The sequence below is a fragment of the Erithacus rubecula genome (genome assembly GCF_903797595.1).
Source record: "Erithacus rubecula genome assembly, chromosome: 8".
NCBI lineage: Eukaryota > Metazoa > Chordata > Aves > Passeriformes > Muscicapidae > Erithacus > Erithacus rubecula.
The window spans coordinates 30,390,040-30,414,875 of NC_136659.1; the positions used below are offsets into that span (position 1 = coordinate 30,390,040).

The 24,836-nt window shown below is 40.7% G+C and overlaps 1 protein-coding gene across 9 annotated transcripts in view; it reads right to left on the reverse strand.

Annotated features, from left to right (window-relative positions):
* Nucleotides 1-24,836, reverse strand: part of NCKAP5 (NCK associated protein 5) — a 364,594-nt gene that overhangs the window by 174,758 nt on the left and 165,000 nt on the right. For 5 of the 9 annotated variants that reach the window (XR_013774902.1, XM_079311235.1, XM_079311228.1 and 2 more), the window contains one exon: nucleotides 15,026-15,085. Coding sequence is in view for 8 of the 9 variants with exons in the window: in XM_079311235.1 (XP_079167361.1) it covers nucleotides 15,026-15,085 (60 nt within the window). In the remaining variant the exon portion in view is untranslated. Of the gene's footprint in view, nucleotides 1-15,025; nucleotides 15,090-24,836 lie in introns of all 9 variants that reach the window. The other 4 variants (XM_079311233.1, XM_079311234.1, XM_079311231.1 and 1 more) reach the window with 1 other exon arrangement.

The window sequence follows — 24,836 nt, forward strand, 5'->3', positions numbered from 1 at the left end:
AGCCTGTGGATGTGTTTGAGCAGCTGACAGCTGCAGACACAGAGCCCCTGACAGCAGCACATGCACAGGCAGCTGGAGCACCCAGCACATCATTCCCTCAGCTTCCTAGAGCTCATCTCTGCACAGCTGAGTGTAGGCATGTAACACACATTTTGGAAATCTTGTCTCCCTAATAAAACCTGCTATTTGGTAAAATTCACAATTAACAGCCCAGTTTTGAAAACTTGCTTCAGGTCCTAGCAAAATTCATTTCTTCATTTTAAATATTATTTTCTTATATATTTCTTATATTATATTCTTATATTATATTTCTTATATTATTATTTTCTTATATTTACAGATGTAGAGAGAATACTACTAGTGAACCTGAACGTCCCACATAGGCAAGTAATGATATTTTTTTTAATTAGTAATCTTTAAATGATAACACTTTTAAAAATGAATTTTCAAATGTAATTGAGCTCCTAATAGCTTCTACAGACAGCAATTAAAGAAATCTCATTTCTCTAAATTAAACATAATTAAATGTTTTTCAAGTTCAAATAAAAACTTGCAAACTGCATTAAGATAGACATAATCCATACGAATACCTAGTATTCAAAAGTGTGAAGTAAAAAGCTCTGTAAATACCAAAATTAGAAACAGTGGCTATGCAAGGTAATACAAGGAAAAAAAATTCCTGAAACATCTTATATTATAATGAGCAATTACAATTTCAAGCCCTTTGCTACATGCTTTTTTTGGTAAGGTGACTTGCATTAATTACTTTAAGATTCTAATTAGGCATAAAGCTCTTTAGTTTCCTATACTGGGTATTTGCAATATCTTATTAGAAACACAGTTTTATAACCAAGGTAACTTGTTTACAAAGAGCCTTTTCCAATTCTGCTGCAAACAAGCAAAAATATCCCCAGCCTCTGTTTATCTTTCCCACTTGTTTGATTCCAGAAGTTTTACAATAATGGTGTTTGAACCATAGAACAGCACAAAAGAGCTTGTGTAGAAAACAACTTGTAAGAGCCAACCCACCTGGGCCAGCAAAGTGTCAGTTGTTTGACTCTCCTACCATTTGCTATCAGATCTGCAATTCCCAAACATTTCCTGAAGGGATAGCAACATAGCAATGAAGAAAACAGAAGGTAAAATGTTGTCTGGCAAAACAAAAGCTCCAGCTCACAGAAATAGAACTGAGGTTTTGGAACTTGAGTTTATCATGAGAACAAAACTAAACCTGTGAATAAATAAAATTGGCACCAAAACATTAACTCTAACACAGGTATAACCTGTGTTTGCACATCTAAATGCCACAGACTGAGAGTTCAGAGATGAGTGTTCTCCTGATGACAGACTGCAAGCTGCTCAGCCACTTTCTGGATTTATCTGAACAAACAGGCCATGGGACAAACTCCCCACTCACAAAGATAAGAAATAAATGAACCCAAAGATAAGAAATAAATGATCCAAGAAGGATCCAGGATCCAAGAATGTGCCTGACCTCATGGGATATTTTCTATCTATATTTGGCAAGCAGAAACTCCCTCTTGGATCAGAAGTCTTGCAACAAAGGCCAGGAGGTTTGTGTGAAGCTCTCTCGAGTGCATTACAAGTTTTTTGGACTGTTTGTGACCCACAGCAACAGCTGTGCTCTGGGAAGGAGCACGAGAGGAGCCTTAGGCCACGTGGTTTAGGGCAATTTCCACACTTCCACTTGCTGAGATTACCTTTCATTTTTGATGTGGCATTGGTTTCTCCTAAAGCTAAGTAATAGGTAATTGCTGTCAGTTTGGATGAAATTTCAGCCTAGACATAGATTTGAGGAGGGAGTGAAGAGAATTCTGGAGGTTTGAAAACCAGTGTTTCCCACAGCTAGAAAGATTTACAAGGGTATTTAAAAAGTCAGGCAAAAGTCAGGTCCTGTCTTCATTGTTCAGAGCGTCTACAGAAGACTGTGGCAAACAGTGGTCAGCTCAGACTCAGAAGATTTATTTAAATTCATTTTAACCAAGTAATAATATTTTGATAAGCCACTATGTAAACATAACCACAGAACAGTATTGGTTTTTACATACTTGCAAATGGCTGTGCAGGCCAGACAGCATGGGGGGAGAGAAGTAAATGGAAAACCATGAATTCATAGTCATGTTGGATTGTGATTCCTCAAACATTAATGCCTGTCCATTTCAAAGAACTTGTTGCAGTGAAATAGGGAGCAGCAGAAATAAAACAAAATTTGTGAAAGGGCAGAAGAGAAGGGACAGGTAAAAAAAGTCAATGAAAGGTGACGTGTCACTCATGGTGCACTTGTACACCTGGTATGGATTTTAACCTATGGAATCCACATGAAGCAATGCAGTATTTACTGCTACAGTCCCTGAAGTGTGCAGGGGACACAGTAACCAGGAGGGCTGAGCCAACACCAGGTGTGCTCTGGACCAGCTGTGCTGGTGGCCAAGGTCGCTGCTCCAGCCTGATCCTGGCCAGCAGCTGCAGGTCACCAGCCTCTCCAGTCAGCAGAGAATTGCCTGAGGCTCAGCACAGGAACAAGGCAAGGCTTAACTGAGCCCCCAGCAGGGCTTTGAAGTGACCTGGTGGGTGGTGCAATGAAGCAGAAGATGGAGCAGCAGCTCATCCCAGCCCGCTCAGCCGGGGTGACAGTAACCCCCAGCAGGGACACAGCCGCATCCTAAACGCCTCCTGCTTATCTGCAGTGCCTGTGTGCCTGCCCCCTGTCACTGGCCAGCATGGCCTTTAGATGATAGAAATGGTTTCTTTTCTGAAGGACTGAATGCTCACAGAACAAACGAGCACGGGGCTGAATCAAGCGTTTCCTCTTGGACCTGGGCTAGTGAGATAGGAGCTAAGGCAGCAGGATAACACAGGATAAGCACCAGGAAAAAACACACTTCTGAGAGTTTGATTTGGCTTGAACAGATTGGTCTGTGGAACTCTGGTGCTCCAGGGAGCTCTGGGATTTACTCACAGACTAGGATAGCATGAGGTTTTTTGCCCTGATGCTGGGGAGAGTTCGGGCTTCTTCACTTTTTGCACTTCTCATTAATGTGCTTGTATTTCCTGTTAGTGAATAGGATGTCAAGGAGTTAATTGAAATAGATCTAAGGTTAAAGGAAATTTATGAAGCTGAGAGAAGTGGAACTTAACCATGCCAGTCATGAGATGTGCTCAGAGCTGTTTGCAGTGCCATCAGCCCCCCACAGGTCTGGGATATTCCAATATTTTCATTTTCACACACACTCTTCTATTTGCCTTTCTCAGCTGACACATTCAACACCTCTGGCTTCACTACTTTGCTGCTACCTTTCCATACAGCATTTCTTTTCCTCAGGCTCTTTACATCATTCCTCATGAACATGTCAGATCTTATTACAGTTTTTCTCTGTCCACTTGTAGAGTCCATTTATGGTTGGTAAGTAACTGCAAAAAAAGGTACCTTATTTACTCAGCTGTTCCTTGCATGAATTCCAGAGTCCTACAGCTTTAGTTTTCTGACAAATGTGTCTGTTTTCCATATTTACCCTCCAGCACTGCAGGCACTGCCATAGGCAATAGGGAAATGCTGTGGTTTTTCTGTTAGCTGGCACATCTTCTATGGTATTTTGAACAGAGCTGTCACTACAAAAGCTTTTATTAGTGCTGACAACACACACACACTCACAAGAACTGACTCAACTTTCAGGGGCCAGCCTGAGTTTGAAATACCTGGCAGAACATGAAAAACTCAAATAACAATTTTTCATGCAGTTTTTAATTCATTTGCTGGTCAAAATAAAGTAACTGAAAGACTTTGTCTACACCAGATATAATTTTGCATTATCACTTTTCAGTAATATGTCCATTTGAATTTCTATTTGTGTTTCCAGAAATCAAATTCAGCTCAATTTTAAGTGCCAGCCTTTAGAGGTTCTACTCTTTTAATTTCCTTTCTTGCTAGAACAAGTAGCCTGAATACACTGGTGCAGATGGAGTTCAGAAACAGATATAAAAACTCTTCTGGTCTTTATTACCACTTTTTTTTTTTTAATTTTCTTTTTTTTTAATACAGGATATATCTGTTTTACTGGATTTAACCCTAGTTTTTCCTCATCTATTAATTGCATATAGTCACATACACATCTCATTTAAGACATAAAAAACCAATCTGGCTTTTTTCAACTTAATAGTGAGTGTTGACAACTTTAAGTGTTAGCTTGATACTCCTGAAGAGAAAAAGTAAATATGTTTCCTTTTCTTCAGAAGAAACTAACTACTAGAACCAAGTAGTGCAGCTCTACCCTCTTCTGCCACTTCCACCTTCAGCATTAGTTGAAAAAAAATCAGCAGTTATTAGACTGAGCAGAAGTTCTGCTCCTGAACAATAAAAGACATAATCACATAATTAAAACTCAAGACTTTCCACGAACATTTTCTGCCACATAGAGCACTGAAACAGGAGTCAGGAGAGTCATACTGGATTTTTAGTACATTTTGGCCAGCACACTTAATTTTCAGATAATTTGCACGAACAGCTCCCTAGTCTTTCACTGGGGCAGACACTTCAAAAGCAGGGGAGTGACCCCTTTTCCCTGAACCAGGGCAGCTCAGTGAGGCTTCCTGAGTCTCAGCCATGCCAGTTTGGGCACAGACCACTGGGCACCAGGAGTGTGAAGAATGGCTTAGCAAACTCCTTGCAATTATATAGTCTTTAATTTTTGGCAAAAAATATATTTTTGCTGCACATTTACGGAACAGGAGATTTGCTTTTTCCCAGTGCTTCTGGGGACTCCTGCAATGTATTGCTGAAACAAACAGCTGCTGTCACTCACTCAAACCAATAAGTTTGACATCAAATTCAATACAGGAGAATTATGAACAGATTTGTCTAAATGGGGCTGAGAAGAACCACCCACACTGCAAATGACCACGCAGGCAGAGCTGGTTTCCTGGGAATCTGGAGCACAGGGGTTTGGTTCAGGTCCAGCTGCTGTGCATTTTGTGAGACCAATGCCAGAGAGTACTGCTGGTCCTGCTCCTGCCCAGGCATCCAACTGTAAGCCAGAGAGCAAAACTAGGAAAAGTTTATCCTTCCTGTCTCCCTTTACACATTAAACACTTTTCCAGAGCTGATATTCCTGTTTCTTGCGGTTCACAAGAGTATTTCTGCTCACCTGCTCGTGTTCCTTCTCAAGCTCTTCCTTCTGATGTGTGTTAGATCACATGCAGTCTTCACACCTTGACTTCCACTCATATCCTCCCACCTAATTGTGAACAGCTTTCCCTTGTGCACTGATGGAAGATACAGGCACTGGAAATCTATTAGACCATGAGAGCTAACAACTCTCAGAGTCTAGTTCTAGTGTGAAATTAATTTTCAACTTCTCACTGGGTGCATGTATTTTCTGACGGTATCTCCTACATCACAAGTTTTCCCTTTTGAGGTGGTTAATTATGAATGACATCAGCAAGTAGTACATAACTCAAGATTTCCAACAAGCACCTGGAAATTCTGACCAGCTCCTCTAGAGACATCCATGGAAAAAGTTTCTTATATGGAAAACTGTGCCAGCCACTGCCACAGGGCACTTTTTAATACTTACCAACAGCAACAGGATGTTCCCAAGAGATAATGATTTTTCCCCAACATTCAGAAAGTATTTCTAAATAAGCAATGTCACCATGGATGCCAATCACAAATGTGCATCATAAAGATGTAATTACACAATGACAGTTGTGTGAACAGCACACACTGAGCCAAATCCCCTTCACTATTCATTCCAAGCCCCTGGGCTGTGACTGTTCATGGCACACCAGCACTCCAGGATCCAAGCATCAATCAGCACTATTTAGAAGACCCTGCCTCTTCCCCAGAGTTTACTACCTACATAGGCAAACAGACAAACAGCACAAGAGTCAGAACAAAGCTTGTTTTACAAATTAGCTATTTAGATCAGAAACTAGGTATTTTCCAAGACTATAAAGGATTTAGGTGGCAGAGGTAATTACAGGCCTTATAGAACAGCAAAGTTAAAGAACATGGCCATTAATGAATGCAGTAAAGAGGGGTTTTAAGCACCTGGTTATTTGCAGTCACACAGCAAGGTGCTACACAGAAGGCACAACTTTTCCATGTAGTTTGGAGGAGGAAGAAAAGCCACTTCCCAGCCAGGTAAGGCTGTGCACCAGGCCTGGCACTTTCATTAATTTCCAGACTAACTACAGAGTGCATCATGCCAAGTGGTATGGAAATAACACAATCCAAACATCACAGTCATTCCCACAGTCTAGACAGCCTCCTCTTGCAGGACATGCAAGCAAGTCTGATCACCAGTTCCAGACTTGGAAAACTGTGTCATGAGATCTTCATTATAAAAGATCCCGTAGAATATCAAAAGATGCCTTATCACAATGCAATGGACACGGAGCCAAAACAAACACAAAGTATGTAAAAGCAAATTCCTGACAAAGCAAAAACTGAATTAAAGTGTATGAGAACTGGAGTTGAGAGAGAAAGGACAGCAAGAATCACAGTTGCCCAAATTACATGAAACTGTACAAAGCTGAACAGTACAGGAAGACATCACTTCCTTACTACGTTTTAATATTTATTTTAAATCTTGGAGAGAAGTTGTAGAAAGATGTGATTATGCTCTGCCAAGAGAAAAACAACAAAAAGCTCATGGGACTTTACATTTTGGACAGTATTCTTTGTGCCATTAAGTCCAAATCTTTTTCAGATGAGCTGTAAATAGTTTTCCTGCAATAATAGTTTACCTGCAAGAGTTCAGCAGTCAGAAATGGGCCAAGAGTTTTTCCCATCTCTGCTGTCTCTCTTTTATTCACCCTCAACAGCTTATTTTCTATATACCTATGGTGTGTCACTGCCCAGAGGGAGCTGACAAGCCAGCAGAACCTTACCCTGCTCTCTTGGAGCAGTTATGGGTCAGGGCTCCATGGACTGGATGCTGAACAAAGCCTTGTTGCAGTAAGGAGTTTGTATTCTCACATGCAATTTAAAACACTGCTTGAGCTGACTCGTTTCAAGGGTCAGCACTGACTTTAGAGAACAAGCTCTAAGAACACTGCATGAATTTAAATAAATGGGAAATTAATAGAAGCAGCACAACTGAGCAACCTTTGGTGTATAAATTTTGTCCTTACTTACACAGGAACTTTCTCTCCCTCCTGGTAACCTTTCCAGCCCCATGCAGGAAAAAAAAAATAAAAATCTTTAATTAAAAAATTAAAGGAAGTGTTGAGAAGATAAATTAATTAGTTTTTCTCTGTTCGCAAAATTAGCAATGGAAACACACCTTTAACAGAAGTAATTGCTGGTAATATAAATTCTACTGTAATAGTTTAACTACTGGCCACCAAAAAAAAAAAACAAACAAACAAACCAAGTCCAACAAAATCTAGCAACTTTTTTTGCTTCTTGTAACACACTAATTTCCCCAGGTACTTCAAGAAAAAAGTTGCAACACCAACTATACCACAGCAGTTTCACTACTATTAATCTGTATAAATTTTCCTTCCTAGTTTGCATAAAATTAAAACTGCTGGCCCAGTGCACACATTCACCTTTCCTCTTCCTCATCCTTAGATGTTATGACTAATTCAGTCCTACCTGAGATCCCTTTTTTGCATGAGTTAAAACCAGACCAGAAATGTTCTGCCTTTTCAGCCTGCAGATTGGTGGCCCTATTCAGGTCACCCTTGCAAAAATATTAATCCAGTGAGTGTGTGGCTTACTCGAGTCAACTCCTGCCATTGCCTGGAGGAGCTCAGGATTGCAGAGCTTAACCTTTGATATGAAAATGTCTGCAATTGACTGTTATTAGTGCATGGGTGCATCACTCCCATTAGGCAGTGAGGTATTGCCTAGAGCAGGTTCCATCTGCTCCCAGTCATAATGCAGGATTTGCTGCACACTGGAGCCAAGTGCCACTCCGATATTCCATACACCCGTGGATGCTGTGAGAGTGCTGTGCCCTTTCTGTGCTTGCACATCCCCTGCCTTTGTTAGCTAAAAATGGCAATTTCTTCTGGAGGGCAGCTTAGCCAATATGACATGCTTTCTACAGATTGCCTCTGTTTTACTTTCAGACCTTATATAAATGCATTCTGATGTTGGGCTTTTTCCCTTGTTCAGTGATTTCTACATAATTCTGTTTGACTTTTTTTTCTTTTCTACGTTGACTAAATACCCGCCTTTCCCGCGGCTGCAGCGCCCTCTGCTGGCGCACGGGGGAACGCGGAGCCGCCGAACCCCCGCGACATTCCCTGTCCTGGAGCCGGGATGAACTGCGCCCTGGAACCACCCCCCGTCCCAGAGCGACACAAGGGCGGCGGCTCTGAGCTGAGACCATCGGCTCTCGTTGGGAAAGGAGAGTGTCAGCCACTTATATCATATAGAATACTGTGAGGTTATGGCTGCCTGGTGCTTTAGGCATTAACTTTGGGTTATTTTTTAACACGAGCGAAGCAGCTAATAGTTGCTGAAAGGTTATTTACTGCAGAAGCACATCAGTGTTAAAACGCACAGTCACAGACATCAAAGTTTATGCTAAGTTTTAGTTTAAAGTTCTAAATAGAGGCAGAAGCTGTTTCTGGAGGTGTTGGTGGGGCTGATGTTGCTGCGGCAGCTTTTATCTTCTTTTAGGGTGTTGGAGTTGATGGTGAACAAAACAAAAAAGGCAATGGCAGAAAAGCAGAAAAGATGATGGCAAAAAGCACAAACTCCCCCCATTACATACTGTTATACAGAATCTTTTCAACAAGCTAAGACACAAACTCAGACCACCACTTCTCAACCTATTAGAATTCTAGTTTTTTTAACATGCTATGTTACGTATAAACTACACATACGACCTATCTTGTTCTATCTGAAAAATGTAAGCAATATTCTTACTATAGCTCTATTATGTCTAAGTACTGACTACAACCACGGTCCTGGAGCCTCTACTAAAAACATTAACATTCATGTTTTTCAACTTTCACAAGAACTCACACTTCTACTTTGGTATCTAAACCTTTTACTTACTAAAAGCATTAGAGCTCATACTCAAACTTAATGACTTACTTATTAAATTCACAACACCTTTAAAATACAGAATTTCAAAATATCCATGTATTTGTAAACTTGAAGCAAACAAAAAAGATACCCAGGACATAAGGTTATATTTTAAAACCACTGAAGATGAAGCTGCGAAGTTGTGAATGAGGACATTTGGCCTAATGAAGTATGAAAAACTAATGAGGTCCAGGAGCATTAAACCAGGCTTGTAAAGAATTTCGATAATCATTATTGATGCTGAAGCTGCTACTAATGTCACTGAGTTTCCATGAGGGCTGTGTGATGAAGTTTCTGAGAAAAAGGATCCAGACAGCAGGGCTATCTGTGCATAAATACACAGCTACACAGAGAGGGCAGCACAAGGGTCAGATTGCTTCTTTCTGGTTTAGGATATTTAATATTCAATGAGACATTTCAAAACAGCTACTTTGCCTCTCTCTCTCCGCTACTTTCTAATTAAAGCACAGATAGATGTTTTCAGAGAACATAAGGACCCGGAAGGTGGGAAAGAACATTTAGCCTTTTGTATCTCATCTTTAACACTTCATTTATTACTAAATATCCTCTATTTTTAAATGACCTGGTGCTTCTCAGGAGCAGCCTTCCCCCGGCCGGAGGGGACGGCAGGGACTCATCAGGCGGTGACAGCGAGCGCCTCCGCGCTGGTGGCAGGACATTGTGCTGCCATCTGCAGCAGCCTGGCTCCAGAGCAGCTCAGCATCCCCTCCTCCCTAGAAACCTGGCACAGAGTGCAGATGTTGGGAGCTGGGGCTCTGAGCACGCTGACCCTGCTGGTGATTAATGGGGCAGCATTAATGTCAGCTGCTGTGCTGACCACGGGGCTGGTGCTGGTGCTTCAGTGCCCTATTTCCTACAATCACAGACTGCCTTTCTACCTGTGCATTTTCAGCTTCTCACATCATTTTACAGGAAAAAAAAAAAATTAAAAAATTATTTGTTTTCTATTTTTATTTCACTCAGCTCAACAAAGCACCATCGAGCTGGGGTATGATCTCTCTCTTCTCACCAAAAACTAGCACCCACGCTAAAAGCCTGAACTTGAGCAAAGAGCAAACAACTGAAACTACAGACAAACCCCCTGGGAATTTGGGAAAGCTGAGAACACAGTTAAACTTTCAGCTGACTTTAATGCAATTTCAGTCAAGACCTTTTCTGCACTTCAACACATCCATCTCCATGTGAACGCTCCAGTTTGGCAGCACTTGATGAGAAGAGGCAGATCTTTGCAAAGCTGATTACAATTCATATTTCAATCTGGAAACAAGAGAGTGATCTCGTTTGCACTTTCTGTGGTTTTTGAGGAGGCTGTTACATTTATCTAAACCCATTACATTTAAGAAAGTTGTAACAAGCAAAAGTGACTCAGTTCCTTACAATAATGGGACATGTTACTGACTCTGCGAGTTTTTATGCCTTTTTTATTTCTTCCACTCTTTATTTAAAAACTTGCAGTCTCCACTGTTTTACTGCAAAAACTGTTTGTAAAGCAAGAATTGTGCTGATCACATCAAAACTCATTAATATAACTTGTTTTTCCATTATTAGCACCATCTGAGCCTGTTGAAAGCCTTAACTAGAGCTTTAATTTTTCCACAGAGAGCTTTAAATTAATTAGTGGTTTACATGCTAACAAAGAATCTGATACATTCATAAATCAATCTAATGCAGAAGGATTACTGGAGGGTGGAAACCTATTCAGTGGGGACCTAACATTCACTTAACATGGTGTGTTCCCAACAAAAGGGTGCAGGTGTGGAATAGACTGGTACCAGGAAGAGCCCATGATAATCACTTTGCATCACTTAAAGAAGCAGCAGGACACATGGTAAACCAGAGCCTAGGGCCCACCCTAAGTGAAACCCATGTAGATGTAAAAGGCAGCAGCATCCCACTTTAACCTTCACAGCTAAATTGCCAGAGTGGTACAATTTCTTTTATGTAGGTTACAGGCCACTGAACTAATGGAAAACAGGGTTGAACTGAAGGACTTGGATGGAAAGAACAAACTAACAATAACTGTATAGCATAGATACAAATAAAGTTATCATATATAAAATGTCACTTTTTTTTCTGGGTAGTTATTAAACTACTCAAGTTATCAAAACATAATGTAATTGTATATACTTTTGCTTCATTTTAGGCTTTTAAACTAGTTTCTGCTGAAACAACACTTGCTCTGCCACAAGAACTCTACTGTTAAAGTAGAATACTGTTAAAGTGTGTCAACATTTTCCTCATATTTTTCCTAACCTGGCACTGTTCATTGTTAAGAAAATTTCACAGAAATTAACATTTTTCCTGATCATGTTTTGTGTCCAAAGGTGTAAATTCATGCACTTCAAATATATAAAAAATACTTTGATGACTAACATGGTTTTCAGTCTTCAGTATGTTTTGAAATAAACTCATGATTTGCTTTGAAAGCTGCTCCTTTTAATAATGGGATCTCTGTCACTACAGACACCTGCACAATCCCCATCAAATGCAGTGAGGAGTGTACACAGATGAATTTATCATCTCCATTTCCTTAAAAAAGAGCCATCCAAAGTCATCCCTGATGAGTCAGAAGAGACATGACTAAGAAAATTGTGAACATGCACACTTATGAAATTAAAGACCAGGAGTGACAGAGAGAGCCAAACAGCAATCCTGGCACAGTGCTTGGAACTTCCAAGGGATAGATTGGCAATAATTCCACATTTTGATAGTGAGCAATCAATATTTACTGATGGTGGTTCATAAAATGAAGAAACTTGAGCAATTTTCAAGTATTCAGCCTGAATTATTCAGTTCACAATTCAAGTAAATCATAAATCCAACATATGAGAAAAACATATTACAAAATTACTTGTATGGTTTTGGTGGTAATCGTTTATCTTGAAACAAGTGTCTTCATTTCATCTTCTGTGATACCTTCCAACAACAAATCAGTCAGGAAAACTGTAACTCTGGAACACATCAAAAGCCCAATTCTTTTGGGGAGCCCTGTGAGTCCCACACACTGGTACCACACAACACACACTGATCTTCAGCCTCAGAAAAACCTCTCCTTGCATGGATCATCATCATTCACCAGATGTTTACAGATGCACTGACCCATTTCTTGAGCAAAGACACCACAGTGTAAGTGTTCTACAGCACATGCTTTGTGTTTTTAGTCATTGGTTTTGTGTATGTGTCCACCTTGCAGTGGTTCCTGGGTGTTGGGTGGGACAGGGAACACCCCCTGCAGCACACAGGGACCCACAAAACCTTCCAGCACACACAGGGACAGGACACACTGACATTCCCTGCTCCCTGACTCTGCTCACCCTTACAATGAGCATGTTTTACACAGAGGGGTCACCTCGTACCCTCGTCACCTATCTGTGACAGAAAACCCCAACAATTTTTTTGTTAAAGAAGCAGAAAACTCTGGTAGGTATCACACGAGGTGCCATCCTGCCAAAGGCTTGCATGATGCTCTGCACAGTCCCAGGACGCAGGGCAGCTCTCTGCAGTTTCACACTGCAAGAAATGCTGTCCATGAGACCCAGCAAGGCACTGCAGGTGCCACTAGAGGTGCCACTAGAGGCGTCACTAAAGGTGTCACTAAAGGTGCCATGTGCTGCCACCTGCGCCATTCCCAATTGAAGGGTCTGATTCCATGAAAACCTTGATGCCGATCTAACCAGCACAACAAACACAAAGAAAACGGGAGCGAGTAAAGGCGATTAGCTAATTAGTGATTAACTAAAGCTCAGGAGGAGGCTGCGGGGGTGCCGCTGCTTTGATCCCGAGTGCAGGCGGTGACAGCGCGGCCGAGCCCTCGGGCGCCCTGTGGCTGGCTGGCGGCCCCGGGGGATGCCCAGCACACCGAAAAGAGCAGCACATGGGCCGGGCAGGCTGCTCGGGAGGGAGCCCCGCCGCCTGCCAGGGCTTGCCTGCCCCGAACCCCTCGCTGAAATCCCGCTCCGTGTCTGTAAAGTGGCTGCTCCAAACCCGGGTGTGCAGCGGCTCCTCCCTGCAGCCCCGCGAACGCAGCTACGCCACTTTCCTAATCCCTGCCGTCCCCTGGGTTCAGATACTCCAGCCCCCGGACCCTCACACTGCTCACAGCCCCGCAAGTTCATTAATGCTAATTAATGACTGCTGTGTTTCATATTAAAATCACCAGCTCTGAGCTCTGAGACACAAAGAACGCTCCATACATCAACTGCTTCAAAGCAATCGTCTCCACAGGCGCGCTCGCTCTCGGCTCCAGTTCCAGGATAATTGTGCACATTACCCCTCGGGGAAGAAGGGAAAAACTACCCACTATTTACCTTGGGGGAAGACTGCACCCCCACAGAGCTACCTGTCAGCTCCTAATGGGTTACAGCACTTGGCCTCTCAACAAATTATACAAAATTACACCCTGGTTAGCAGAGAGAAGTGATCCACAAACCCAGAGTGAAAGGCGTAAGAAGTGTCTGACAGGCAAGGGAGGAGAGCCCAACGTGGGTGCACATACCAAAAGCCTTACCAGCTTTAGAAGGTTAATCAGGATTGCTCATTTCATACAGTCTTGGATTATCCCACTAAGTATATTTTACACTCAATATATTATATTACTGCTATGCCTCCAAGGGAATGCTAGTTTTTTTAAAAAATAAAGGAAATATTTCAAATAGAGTAAATAGCTCTTCCCAGATTTTGACATTTATTTACACTGAAAGCTAAAATGCAATTGCAAATCCAATGCCTGATCTTTGCCATCCTTCCTCAGGCAAAATTCCTCCTGGAGGCAGCAAGAGTTTTATCTCAGTCACAGATTCTTGGATTGCAACTTTACCTGATAAAAGTTTGTTCCTCAGTTCCTCCAGGACTTCTGTGCCCTTTCTCACACATTACCCATGGGCCAGGCTTCACAACTGCTTAAACCCCATCTCAAAGGCTCCTTGTGGCCAGCCCAGCCATGCTGCAAATCCCAAGGGCAAGAACATTGGGGTGGGAGAGGGAAGTGGTTCCCACAGCTGAGCTGGGCACATCTGGGGCCTTGCTGAGAACAATAAACCCAGAGCTGGTTTCTCCCACCTGTCATTTAGGTCCTTCCAAATCTCACCTCACTGTGTTAATCACTAAGTGTTTATAATGGCACTCACTGGAGGCAGGTGGGATTTTAAGGACCCTGCATCACACAGTTCACAGAGCATCACCTCCCCAGAGACCTTCCACAGCTGCTCCCCACCAAGTGAAACAAATTTGGGACCACCAAAGTCTTTCACAGCCAACTGTGCAACACACTCAGATCAGTGGCACATCCACTTATGTTCAAGGGGATATTTGAGTTTTAAGGTTTTTGAATAACTGCTCTATCCCATGGAAGTTTAAGACATTTTATCTGAAGATAGGGACAAACAAACTCCTTAACAGATGGGAACAGTTCCTCAGATATTAAGTAATTAAGCACACTCAGCACATGTTGGCTCCTAAAGAAAATTGTTTTGAAGAGATAAGTCTTGCTCTATAAATTGAGGTTTGCGGTCAACCAAAAATCTGCCACTTCATCTTTTGCTCACAAGGCTAATCTCATGAATTGGTACATGAAAAATGAAGATACAAGGAGCATTACATGATTTGCAAAATTATCAGATTGTAGGGGTTTTTTTTAAGCTTCCATGCTTGTGTTCTTTCATTTTTCTGTGGCTGGCTAAGATTTAACAGAAAAGGAAATCTACTTCTTTTTCATCTGAAATTGCCTTTCTGTGCCTCCTTCTAATTCCAGTGAGGACCATCAGCAGAAAAATGAAACAGCTTTTCCAAGGAAGCCAAGCCTTGAGTTTCCATTTATGAATACATCACTGGCAACCCTTTGTTGTGTCCAAGGCAGCCTGGATGCTCTGGTGACCACCTTCAGCCAAGCCAAGGGCCTGAGGCAGTGACAAGGATTGCAAAGCAGAGATGGGCACAGCTTACCATGGCTCCTTCACTCTTACTCTGGGCAACTTCCCTCTGCAGGCGAGCCACACACAGCTTCTCCCTGAGGAAAGAAAAGCCTGTCAGTAGCAGCTCATTCCCCACCAGGGCAGCATTCCTTCACATTGCTGAGGTAACCCCAGCAGGGCCCCTCTCCTCCCCCTGCCCCCACAGAATATTTAGTGGCTGCATTATTGTTTCATTTCATGGCAGTTTGACAGAGCTGTCAATAAATAAGCTGAATCCAAACATCATTTGCTTCATTCAAACAACAAAGTAGCTCATCATGCTGGTGATATGGAAACAGACTGTGCAAATCAGATTGTGTTATTTATTTTTCTATAGCCCTGCACATCAGCTTTATTCTGCACCATACTAACACATGCCAGAAGGCTGTTGCATCATCAATAAATACATGCATAAAATTGAAATTAAAACTAATATAAACACACTCTGATGCATTTTGCAACTACTGAATTATTAGATTTTTTTTTTAATTAGCCTTTTTTTCATGCAAGATCCTTACACAAATGTTTGGCTCGACTCAACTAATAATTAATTTGTTTAATTAAGGATTTGGCAACCACAACACATTTTCAAGTACACTGAAAAGTTGTTAAAAAGGAATGAAAAGTAGTGATTAGCATAGATAGAAAAGGAAAGATAATTTCCCATTGTACAGCCTGGGGAAACTCCCAGGCAAAGGTGCCAAGCCAGGGCAGAAGTAGGACCCAGGCTCTGAAAATGCTCCTGTCACTGACTGGGTCACTCTCATCCAGCTAACTGCTCTATGGTATTTCATTCCCAAACTTGTAGAAAAAAAAAAAAAAAATAGCCTTTAAACCATTTCCCAGGAACCATTCCTCCTAAGGAAAATCTGCACATGCCTGGCTAATTCCTGTGGAATGACAGTGCTCCTGTCACTCAGCCACAGCTCAGTGTATGCCCGGGTCAGTGCACCAGAACCCCTCTCCATTTCAGCAGAAGCTGAGGTATTTCAGCAGAAGTTGAGGTATTTAAGATGAGTCTCTGTGCTGGTCACCTGTCCCCATATGCTCACTGCTCCCCTCAGCATTCCCGGCACAGCCAACAGATTAGCACCAGGCATTGCCAAAATCCTCATCTGTAAACAGGGATGATGCTGAAACCACTGAGTATCAACAAAATTGAAGATGATACAGCCACAGCCCTGTAGAAATTGTGTTTGTGTTCTCCAATGTGATATCAAGACCCTCTTTGGCACTTGTGAAAAATTATGGACAGTTGAGAAGTGGCATTAGTCCAGCATTGAGAGCCTTAACACAGGTGTCCTAAATGCATATTCTAAAAGATATGTATCACTCCCTCCTTTCCTTGCTCAGATACTATCACAGGCAAATTACAAAACTGGTTAATCCTATTTTAAGGATTTAGTTCATCTGCTGGAAATAGCCCCTCGCATTTTTGCAGTGCTTCAGTGCCCTAATATGTTCTAGTGGAAAAAGCAAGTATTCCCTTTGAGGAGGTTTTGACCTTTTAATTGCAAAACAAATGCCTAAAGATATTTTATGAGAAAATATGCGGGGGCTGGGGGAAGAATAAACAAACAAACCCCCTCACAAACCACTCCACCATGCACTTCCTGCCTGTGGTCTGGAGAGATTTATTTAGCCATGCCCTCTACATCAGGAATCCTCCTACTTCCCTCTCTCCATGTTAACTCTAGCATGGAATTGGTTACGTATTTCTGGAATTTTATCAGAATGAATTTCACTCATTCACAAAGAAGGCTCCTCCTACAATGCCAGGTCTCCCCTGTCCGGGTGAGGATCCCAGCTGACATTCCCAAAGGGTTTTCTTAGCAATTTTCCTAGTGAAGGACAGCAAAACCTGGCATTCCCAAACTTTATAGCATTGCTGCTGTTGGGAACAGAACCACTTTTCAGTAGCAGAAAATGGAAAAGAAACCTGACTTTATTACATATGAGAGGGAAGAAAAAGTGCCACAGTGGGTAGAGAAGAGCCATCTGTTCCAGTAGTGTCTAATAAAAAGTCAGCTTTGAGGCAAGCTAACTTTGTGCTCCCTCTTCCTCCCTCCCACCTGCATTCCCAGGTGAAGGAGCTGTGGGCTCAGCCAGACCATGCAGCTGCTCACCTTCCTCTGGGCAGGGAGTGTGGCACAGCCTGTGGAGCACAGGCATCCCTGAGACTGCTCCAGGAGCTTTGTCAGGGATGCACTCAGCCCACTGTGAGCCATTTCACCCTCTGCACAAACACACACTGTGTGGGGAGCAAGGAACGTGCTCAGACTCCCTGTACAAGCCAACAGCATTTAAAAATAATTTGCAGTGCTGTATGTTTTCATATTAGATACATAACAGGAAAGAAACAAGAACCTTCATGCCTAAGGATGACCAAATAAACACTCTAGTTATTATCCACTATCCCAGCCAGTTCTGATTAAAGTGGCACCTTCAGTGACTATTCTCAGCCACCATTTTTAACATGGTGTTGCAACTGAATAAACATTTTACCATGACTGAGCTGCAAAAATAATAATCTTTTAGCTGCTTTAGCCTTTCAGATGTTTCAAATGCAAAGAACATTTGACATGCAGCTTCAAAGTTAATCTTGTTTTTTAATCTATGCTTTTAAATATAAAAAACAGTAGCATCACTTTGTTTCTATATGGTCTTATTTATTTTTAATCAAGCATGTTTCATCCCTATAGCATGGTTAATTAACAAAGTTAATTAGCAACTACAGCCAACCTGCAAGGAAACAAAATCTTCACTGGGGATTTAAAAAATTAAAACATGTTCATTGAGAAGGTCTCATGTTCGCTTTTGAAAAACCTCCAAATGATAAAAGGTTTACAAAAATGCTCTTTGAAAGCACAGTTTATGCTCTTAGGTTTGAATATTTGTATTGTAAGTGGCAAAATTCCCAGCAAAGGACTTTGCAAAGAAATAATTAAAGAAGTCAAACAAGGATCCAATTATATCCTTTCCAGATGGAACCAAGAACAGAAGCAGTCAGTGTGTGGATGGGAGAAAGATACATTTCAAGTCTCAGTATCGTTGGTAGGTATTGCAGTAGCTTGTTCTGAAAAACAACAGTTTGAGGAAAGCCCATTTAGTCTAAGAAAAACATAAATGTGCTAAATAATTCTGCATATTCTGAACTCTCCTTAGACTAAAATTTCTCCTTCCCATCAGGTTGGACTCATTCAGCTGCCAGACAAAAGAAACCCTGTATCAGGTGACAGTAGCAGCTCAGGGCTCCACCACAGAACTGCTGCTCAGCTTCTCCCCAGCCACCAGCACAGAGGCAGGGAAGTCATTTCAGTCACAACCTCCTGCCTATCCCCTAATTTGGGACAAATGCTGGTGCTCTTCCTGCATCTCCTCAGATCAAGCACCACAATAAAAGCTACACTGGGTACATGAAAGGCTCCACTTTTCTCAGTTTTCTTTTTGTAATGCTACTGTACAGTGATATAATAAACCCAAAAACTCTAGCAGTGTACTTCAGCTTCCCAAACTTTGATCTCCATTTTTATTTGGAAACCTGAGATTCAGAATCTGCCAGACATAGGGCTTTGCATCTCCATCTAACAAAGAAAGATATTACTTAAATTAGCTGCTGAATAAAGTTATACTGTGCTGAAATATATCTGTTTGCCAAGACCTAAGCTATACAGAATCAGGATGTTTTTTCAGTGGTAGATAGTAATTTTACCATTTTAATTAAGAACACAGTCAAGACTCAAAAAGAATGGAAAGTATCTTAGAAACATCATCTGAAACTGAAGTTATTGCTCCAGCAAACCTTAAGCCCCATGCTCCCTGGGGAGGAGAAGGGCTCCATCCACCCTGACACTCTCCTGTCTCAATCAGCCCCACAACCTGCCAGCATGCATTGACAGCTCTTATTTTCATCAAGTGTCAGCATTGAAGAAGTGTCCAAACTTTTCATATTTTCTAAGTAAATTATTACTTCTCTACACAACAAAATTCAATAGATATGAAGCTCTCAAATTACTAATTCATTCCTCTATCCACCTTTTTTGTCCATTAACAGGATTGTGTTTTCTTCGTGTTTCATCCTGTCTTGGAATTTTTCACTCTGAAGCAATTTCATTTAGAAGTGCTCAGTCCTGCACCACCAAAAGTCAAGCCCACCTTTCCTTGCCATTTTATAACTTTCACTATTTGAAAAGCCATAAAATCACCACTGACAAAGTTAAGCTTTGAAAATACAATGAACATTTGTTTTATTGTTGGTGATGGGGGCCAAGCAGACTGGCCAAGCTGTATTCCAGAGTCCTTCCTTTCCTTCTGGAGGTTATTTTGTAGCAGAGAAACCCCAACCAAGTTTCCATTCTACACTATTGCTGTGAGATTCAGAGGGTGAATAAATACTTTGTTCTCCTGGTGAAGAAGCAAACAGAAAACTGAAATAGACTCAGAACCTGAATTTGCAAACCCTGCCACACTCCCTTGTGCCTTTGTACTACTCCTTGTCTAGTACCTACCAAAATTACTTTTTAACATTTTTTCCCCCTTATATCATTACTTGTAGCCACAGCATTGTGAACCAGAAAAAACTCAACTAAACCCCATCAACATGGATTAAACATAGCACAGTGCTAACAACTGACCCAGGGGCAGACCTGGCAATAAAGGAGTCATCCCAAAAAAAAAAAAAAAAAAAAAAAATCACTGCAAATTTAAAGCTGAGCAAACTATGGGCTTTATTTAACCATTTTTACAATAATTGCAAGGACTGGAGTTACAATAATGGGAGTACTAATGCTGTCAGCCAGAAGCAGGAAAGATAGGATGAGCCACCAGCAAAGAGCAGCTACTATTCACTGCTAACTTATTGGTAATAAAAGATAAGCCTACAGAAAATACAATTTACATTAAGCTTCTCTTCTATAAGACATGATTCTACCAAATCCAGACAAGAGAAACAGGTAGCAACTTACTTAAACTGTATTTTCTTTGGGTGATACTGACAGCAAGGAAAAAGAAAATTATAACTACAATCTGAAATAAGGATCAGCAATCCTCATGGGTTCCTCACCAATTTCCAGTGGATTTTCATGTACATTAATCTGAAGAAGTTCAAAGACAACCATCTAGTCACTTTCCAGAAGCATCCGAACAAGATGCCAAATACCAAAGAAAAGTCATGGAAGAAATCACCGGAGAACAGATCAGAAAGGAGGAGGCAAAGAGAGGAACATCTTGAGGGCAGAGCCTTCATTATAAAAGCAAAAACATTGTCTTTGGCTGAAAAGTGGGATGGTTATGGCAAAGAAATTAGAAAGGAAAGGTTATCAGGAGTCCATGGCAGATAATCTCCAAATTGTTTCCATGACAAATTACTCTCCCAGCACAGGCACAGCAGCAGAGCACCTGAGCAGGTAATTCCCTTCCTCTGAGCATGGGAGCAGGCAGCAATGCATTTTTAAAAAGCATCCTCTCTCACACTGGCAATTTTTATTATTTCACTGATATTTATTCTTTTCAGCACTGAAATTATGAGTGCAAGGCTGCACACTCTTAATGATTAATTGGTATTTCAGTCAACATTTTAAACATATCTATTTATCTATAAATATGTATATTTATCTATTTATTAATGTTGGAGTGTCTTTTTCCACTATTAGAACTGACTCTACAATACTTCCCATCTTTTGCATTTTGTACTTATTTAGGAAAAAAAATATAGTTAAGAAGATCTAGACCCAAAGTTTAAAATGTGGGTTTTTTTTTCTTTCAAAGATTGAAATAGTTTTCAACCTTGCTGATACAGAAAAACCATCAAGTGAAGAGCAAAATCTTTATAAATAACTTAATAAATAACTTCACTAGTAACTGCAAAATAATTAGAATGACAAGAAATAGAGCCACAAGCAAGGCATGGGGGTGGTATTAATGACCACAATTGATGCAGTTTCTTGACCAAGGGAAAAATAGGAAGAAAAAGTGATTCTTTCCCCATTATGCACATATTCAGTTGGAGGATAAAAGATTAATATCTGGGTGATACAATGCCAAATCACTGAGATAATTATGAATTATACCAAGCAATCATTTTACAAATCTCCTGGAACATCTCACTTTATGACCATTATTCATGAGATTACGCATTCAACTGCAATTTTTTTTCAGATATATTCCTCTGAAATCTTTCTTGTTGTCTGGGATTCCAGACCAAAGAAGATGAAATGAGTTTTTCTAGAAAGACAAAAATGGAGGGAAAGCTCCACTTTTCTAACCATGTCTAAAGTCTGCAGAGAGTATTGAGAGATACTTTCAGACTTTTTCAAAAAACAGCCCAAACACAGAGCAGTAAACTGCAGCAGGCAAGGGAGTTACACCTGGCTATAAACTTGAATGCCACTCCTCAAGTATGAAACATCAAAACCTAAGTGCCAAGAAACACCAAGCAAACAGTACCAGAATAGTGAACTCTGAAATACATGTAAAGTACAAGTTTTCACATAATAAATTAAATATTCCATGCATTGTGTAAACCTTGCATTTATCAGAAAGAAAAGTTAAGGTTTTAGCAGGGCCAAATTCTGCACAGATTTGTTCCCTGATCAAACCTTTTGATTCAATATATCCCAGAGAAATTACTAAAACTCACTGCTAAAAATAAATGAGCACTGAATCCATCACACAAAATTTGTTATTATTAAAAATGGTACATTAACTATAAACTTCATTGTTTCTGTTCTTCACACTTTAAAGTACAGAGCAAAAGGAATTTGACAAATTCACACCACTGCAGTTTGGAATTTTTTACATAAGTAACTGATTTACCAATTTCAATGTTACATTAACAGTAATATTTATATTTAATGCTGTATTATTTCTGCCAATAAATTGCAATCCAAGAAGCATACAGTGGGAACTTGTACAATTAGGCAAATTGCCAAGTTCTCAAAGAATTATCACCACTGAAAACCTCAGTGTTCAAAAAGGTAAAAAAGAAAGAAAGGACTAATAAAAGTCAGTATGGAATACTAATTCAGGAAAATAAAACTTTACAACACAACATAGACAGTTGTTGCACAGAGATCCCCATTCTTTACTAAGAGAATTACTGCTTACTCTTTTTGTCAGGTGCTACTTTTAAAAAATATTTTACATTGTTTAATCAAAGCCTTTAAATAGTACCAAATTTCCTGAGAATCCTTTCACAGCACAAGGCCCACAGTTTGCTCTTTTCTAATCAAAACATATTGAAGTGTTTATCTGCTTTTTGATGGCATCCTCAGAGCCACCACATTATTGTTATGACCTTCTCCAGGACAGGTCAGTGTGAAAAGCAAATTGTCCATCTGGTACATGACTAATTCACCTGATCCTCCCTCAGCAGTGCATGGTCCAGGAGCTCCACTTCTTAAACTGGGATGATAAGACCACACAGGTGGCTCCAAACTTCCCAGCTTAGCTTGATAGTGCAGTTGAGTTCAGAGTGGGCTAAGGAAGAGGCACAGGGTCATTGCTGCATGAAAGTCTGGCCCATGGAGGCAGACAACAGTCTAAGTCACCACCTTTTAATCCCTCTTATTCCCAACACACACAAACTGCCACTCTTCATTTCACACGCCCACAAGATGCTTTTTTTGGTGCTAATCCCCAAAAACACCTGCTCTCTTTGCTGGAAGTACCAAAGCTGGTGACATTGGGCTGTTGAGCAGAGCTGACATGGGCCTGGCAACACATCAGCCACCAACACAAGGAAGGTGATGCTGAAGCAGATGTTGCCTCTAGATGAGTCAGATTTTTATTTCTGTGCCTTGGTGCCACTGAAAGCAACAGCAGAGATGTGAATGGAGGAGCTCTGCCTATAGACCTGTCAAAAGATCATTTTTTAAAATGCACATTCAAGAAAGAAGGGACAGAGCAAGGACCAGATAGGAACCACACTGTGTAAGGGCACCTCTCCCATCTTGCTGCCCTAAACACATCATTCAGCACTTCTGCTCTACTCCAAATTTCAAGCCAGCCTACAGCTGCAGGTCATGCAAGAATTCCTGTCAGGGCAAGCAAGGCTGTTCCTCCTCAGTGCAATTGCTCTTAGCAGTGTCTCCCAGCTTGTGAGTGTGTAAATTCTCATCTCTCTGTTTGCTGTTCAGTTTTAATCTGGGTCAAACAATTCTATACACTAGAATCTCAGCTCTTGTGTTTCTGGTTGGGGTGTTATGGATAGTTTGCAGTATCAGATCCTTACAGCAAACAGATTCATGTATTTTTATTGTATTGTTTTCTTGTGCTTTTTTCTTATTGCTTTTCTTAATTTTGTTTTGTTATTTTCTTAAGTAAATATTTGGAATCCAGAAGATATCTGTCTCTTGCTATATGATGAATTCCTTGGTTTGTGACCCAAACCCCTTCAGCCATTTCTAGCAGAAGTGAATTATTTTTTCACTGAGCCTGGATGCAAGATGACCTTGGAAAATGAAAAACAAAAGAAAGAAACAAGCAAACAAGGTTTTCTTTTTGTAAAGGACTTGGAAGTTGAGCTAACAAATTCCCCCAATCACTTTTCCTCATATATATTTTTCCTCTGGAGAGTTGTCACATGGAGATGATGTGCTGTGGAAATTCTTTTGAAAGGACATGCATTTCCCTAAGGGGTTTTTAATGAGAATTTATTGCTCATGAAAGATTCAGGATTGGCAGCACTTCAGTCTTCAGTTAATGATCTTTTGTTTATTAACATAAAATGCATCACACTTAACAGGAGTGTAACTTTCCCAACCAATGCATCAAAGCACGGAAGAATTCTCACTCCTTCCGTCTCATCCCCTGAGGCTGTCTGAGAGGGTGTCTGAGAGGGTGTTAGCTGAAATTTATATGGTTTTCCTCTATGAAAATGAAGTCAGAACTCTAGTTTCACATAAAGCTGAAAATCATGGAAACACTTTTTCATAGCCAAAGTTACCCAGATATAAACTAACAGCAACAAATGTCAGTACATTACTATGATTTCTCACAGCACCTATTCCTTTCACACAAAGTGTGAAAGGTCTTTTACCAGAGCTAGGAGGTATTTGCTTAGTCCTGATCCTAATTACTTTTACATTCTGTGGGTAACATTCATGCAAAACACTGATTCCACATCCTGGTAGTAAATTGACATCTTTAGAAAATCAACAAATTTGCAGAGTGATGAAGACTGTAGACAACTAGATCTGTAAACCTGAGATCTCACAAACACACCCCTGAAACACCTCCTGTATATTTAAGGAAATAAAAAAGCAGAAATACATTTCTTTACAAAAAAATTTAAAAAAATGTTAAAAAATTAAAAAAACATTAAAAAACATTAAAAAGGCATGAAACTCAACACAAACCCCAAATTTATTGCTTTGGATACTAAGCTCAACCAAATTTGTAGATGTTACTGCTTTCTTCATAAGTAGCTTTTCTTTGGCTCTGCCCAAGAGATACACTCCCAGTTCTCATTTGTTTGTGAGAATGTTCAGAAAGATTTTCCTCCCTGCTCTCTACAAAGCCTTTCACTTTTGCTCTTACAGTTCAAAGATACCTGATTTTGCTTCATTATGGGTTGACCTCTTACCTCTGTTTTCCACTCCTTTGTTCCCAGATCATCACAACAATTCCTGGTATCCTTTGTAATCTCTCTTTAAAGGAAGGTGCTACACAGTGTGATGTGTTTCCATCCATCCAGAAAGCCCACAGCATGAGGATTTATAGTTTTCTTAACAGGCTGCACTTGCTATGTCTTTTTCCTCTCTGAGCTATATTTATTGCAAACTCTACAACCTTCTGGATGTCAC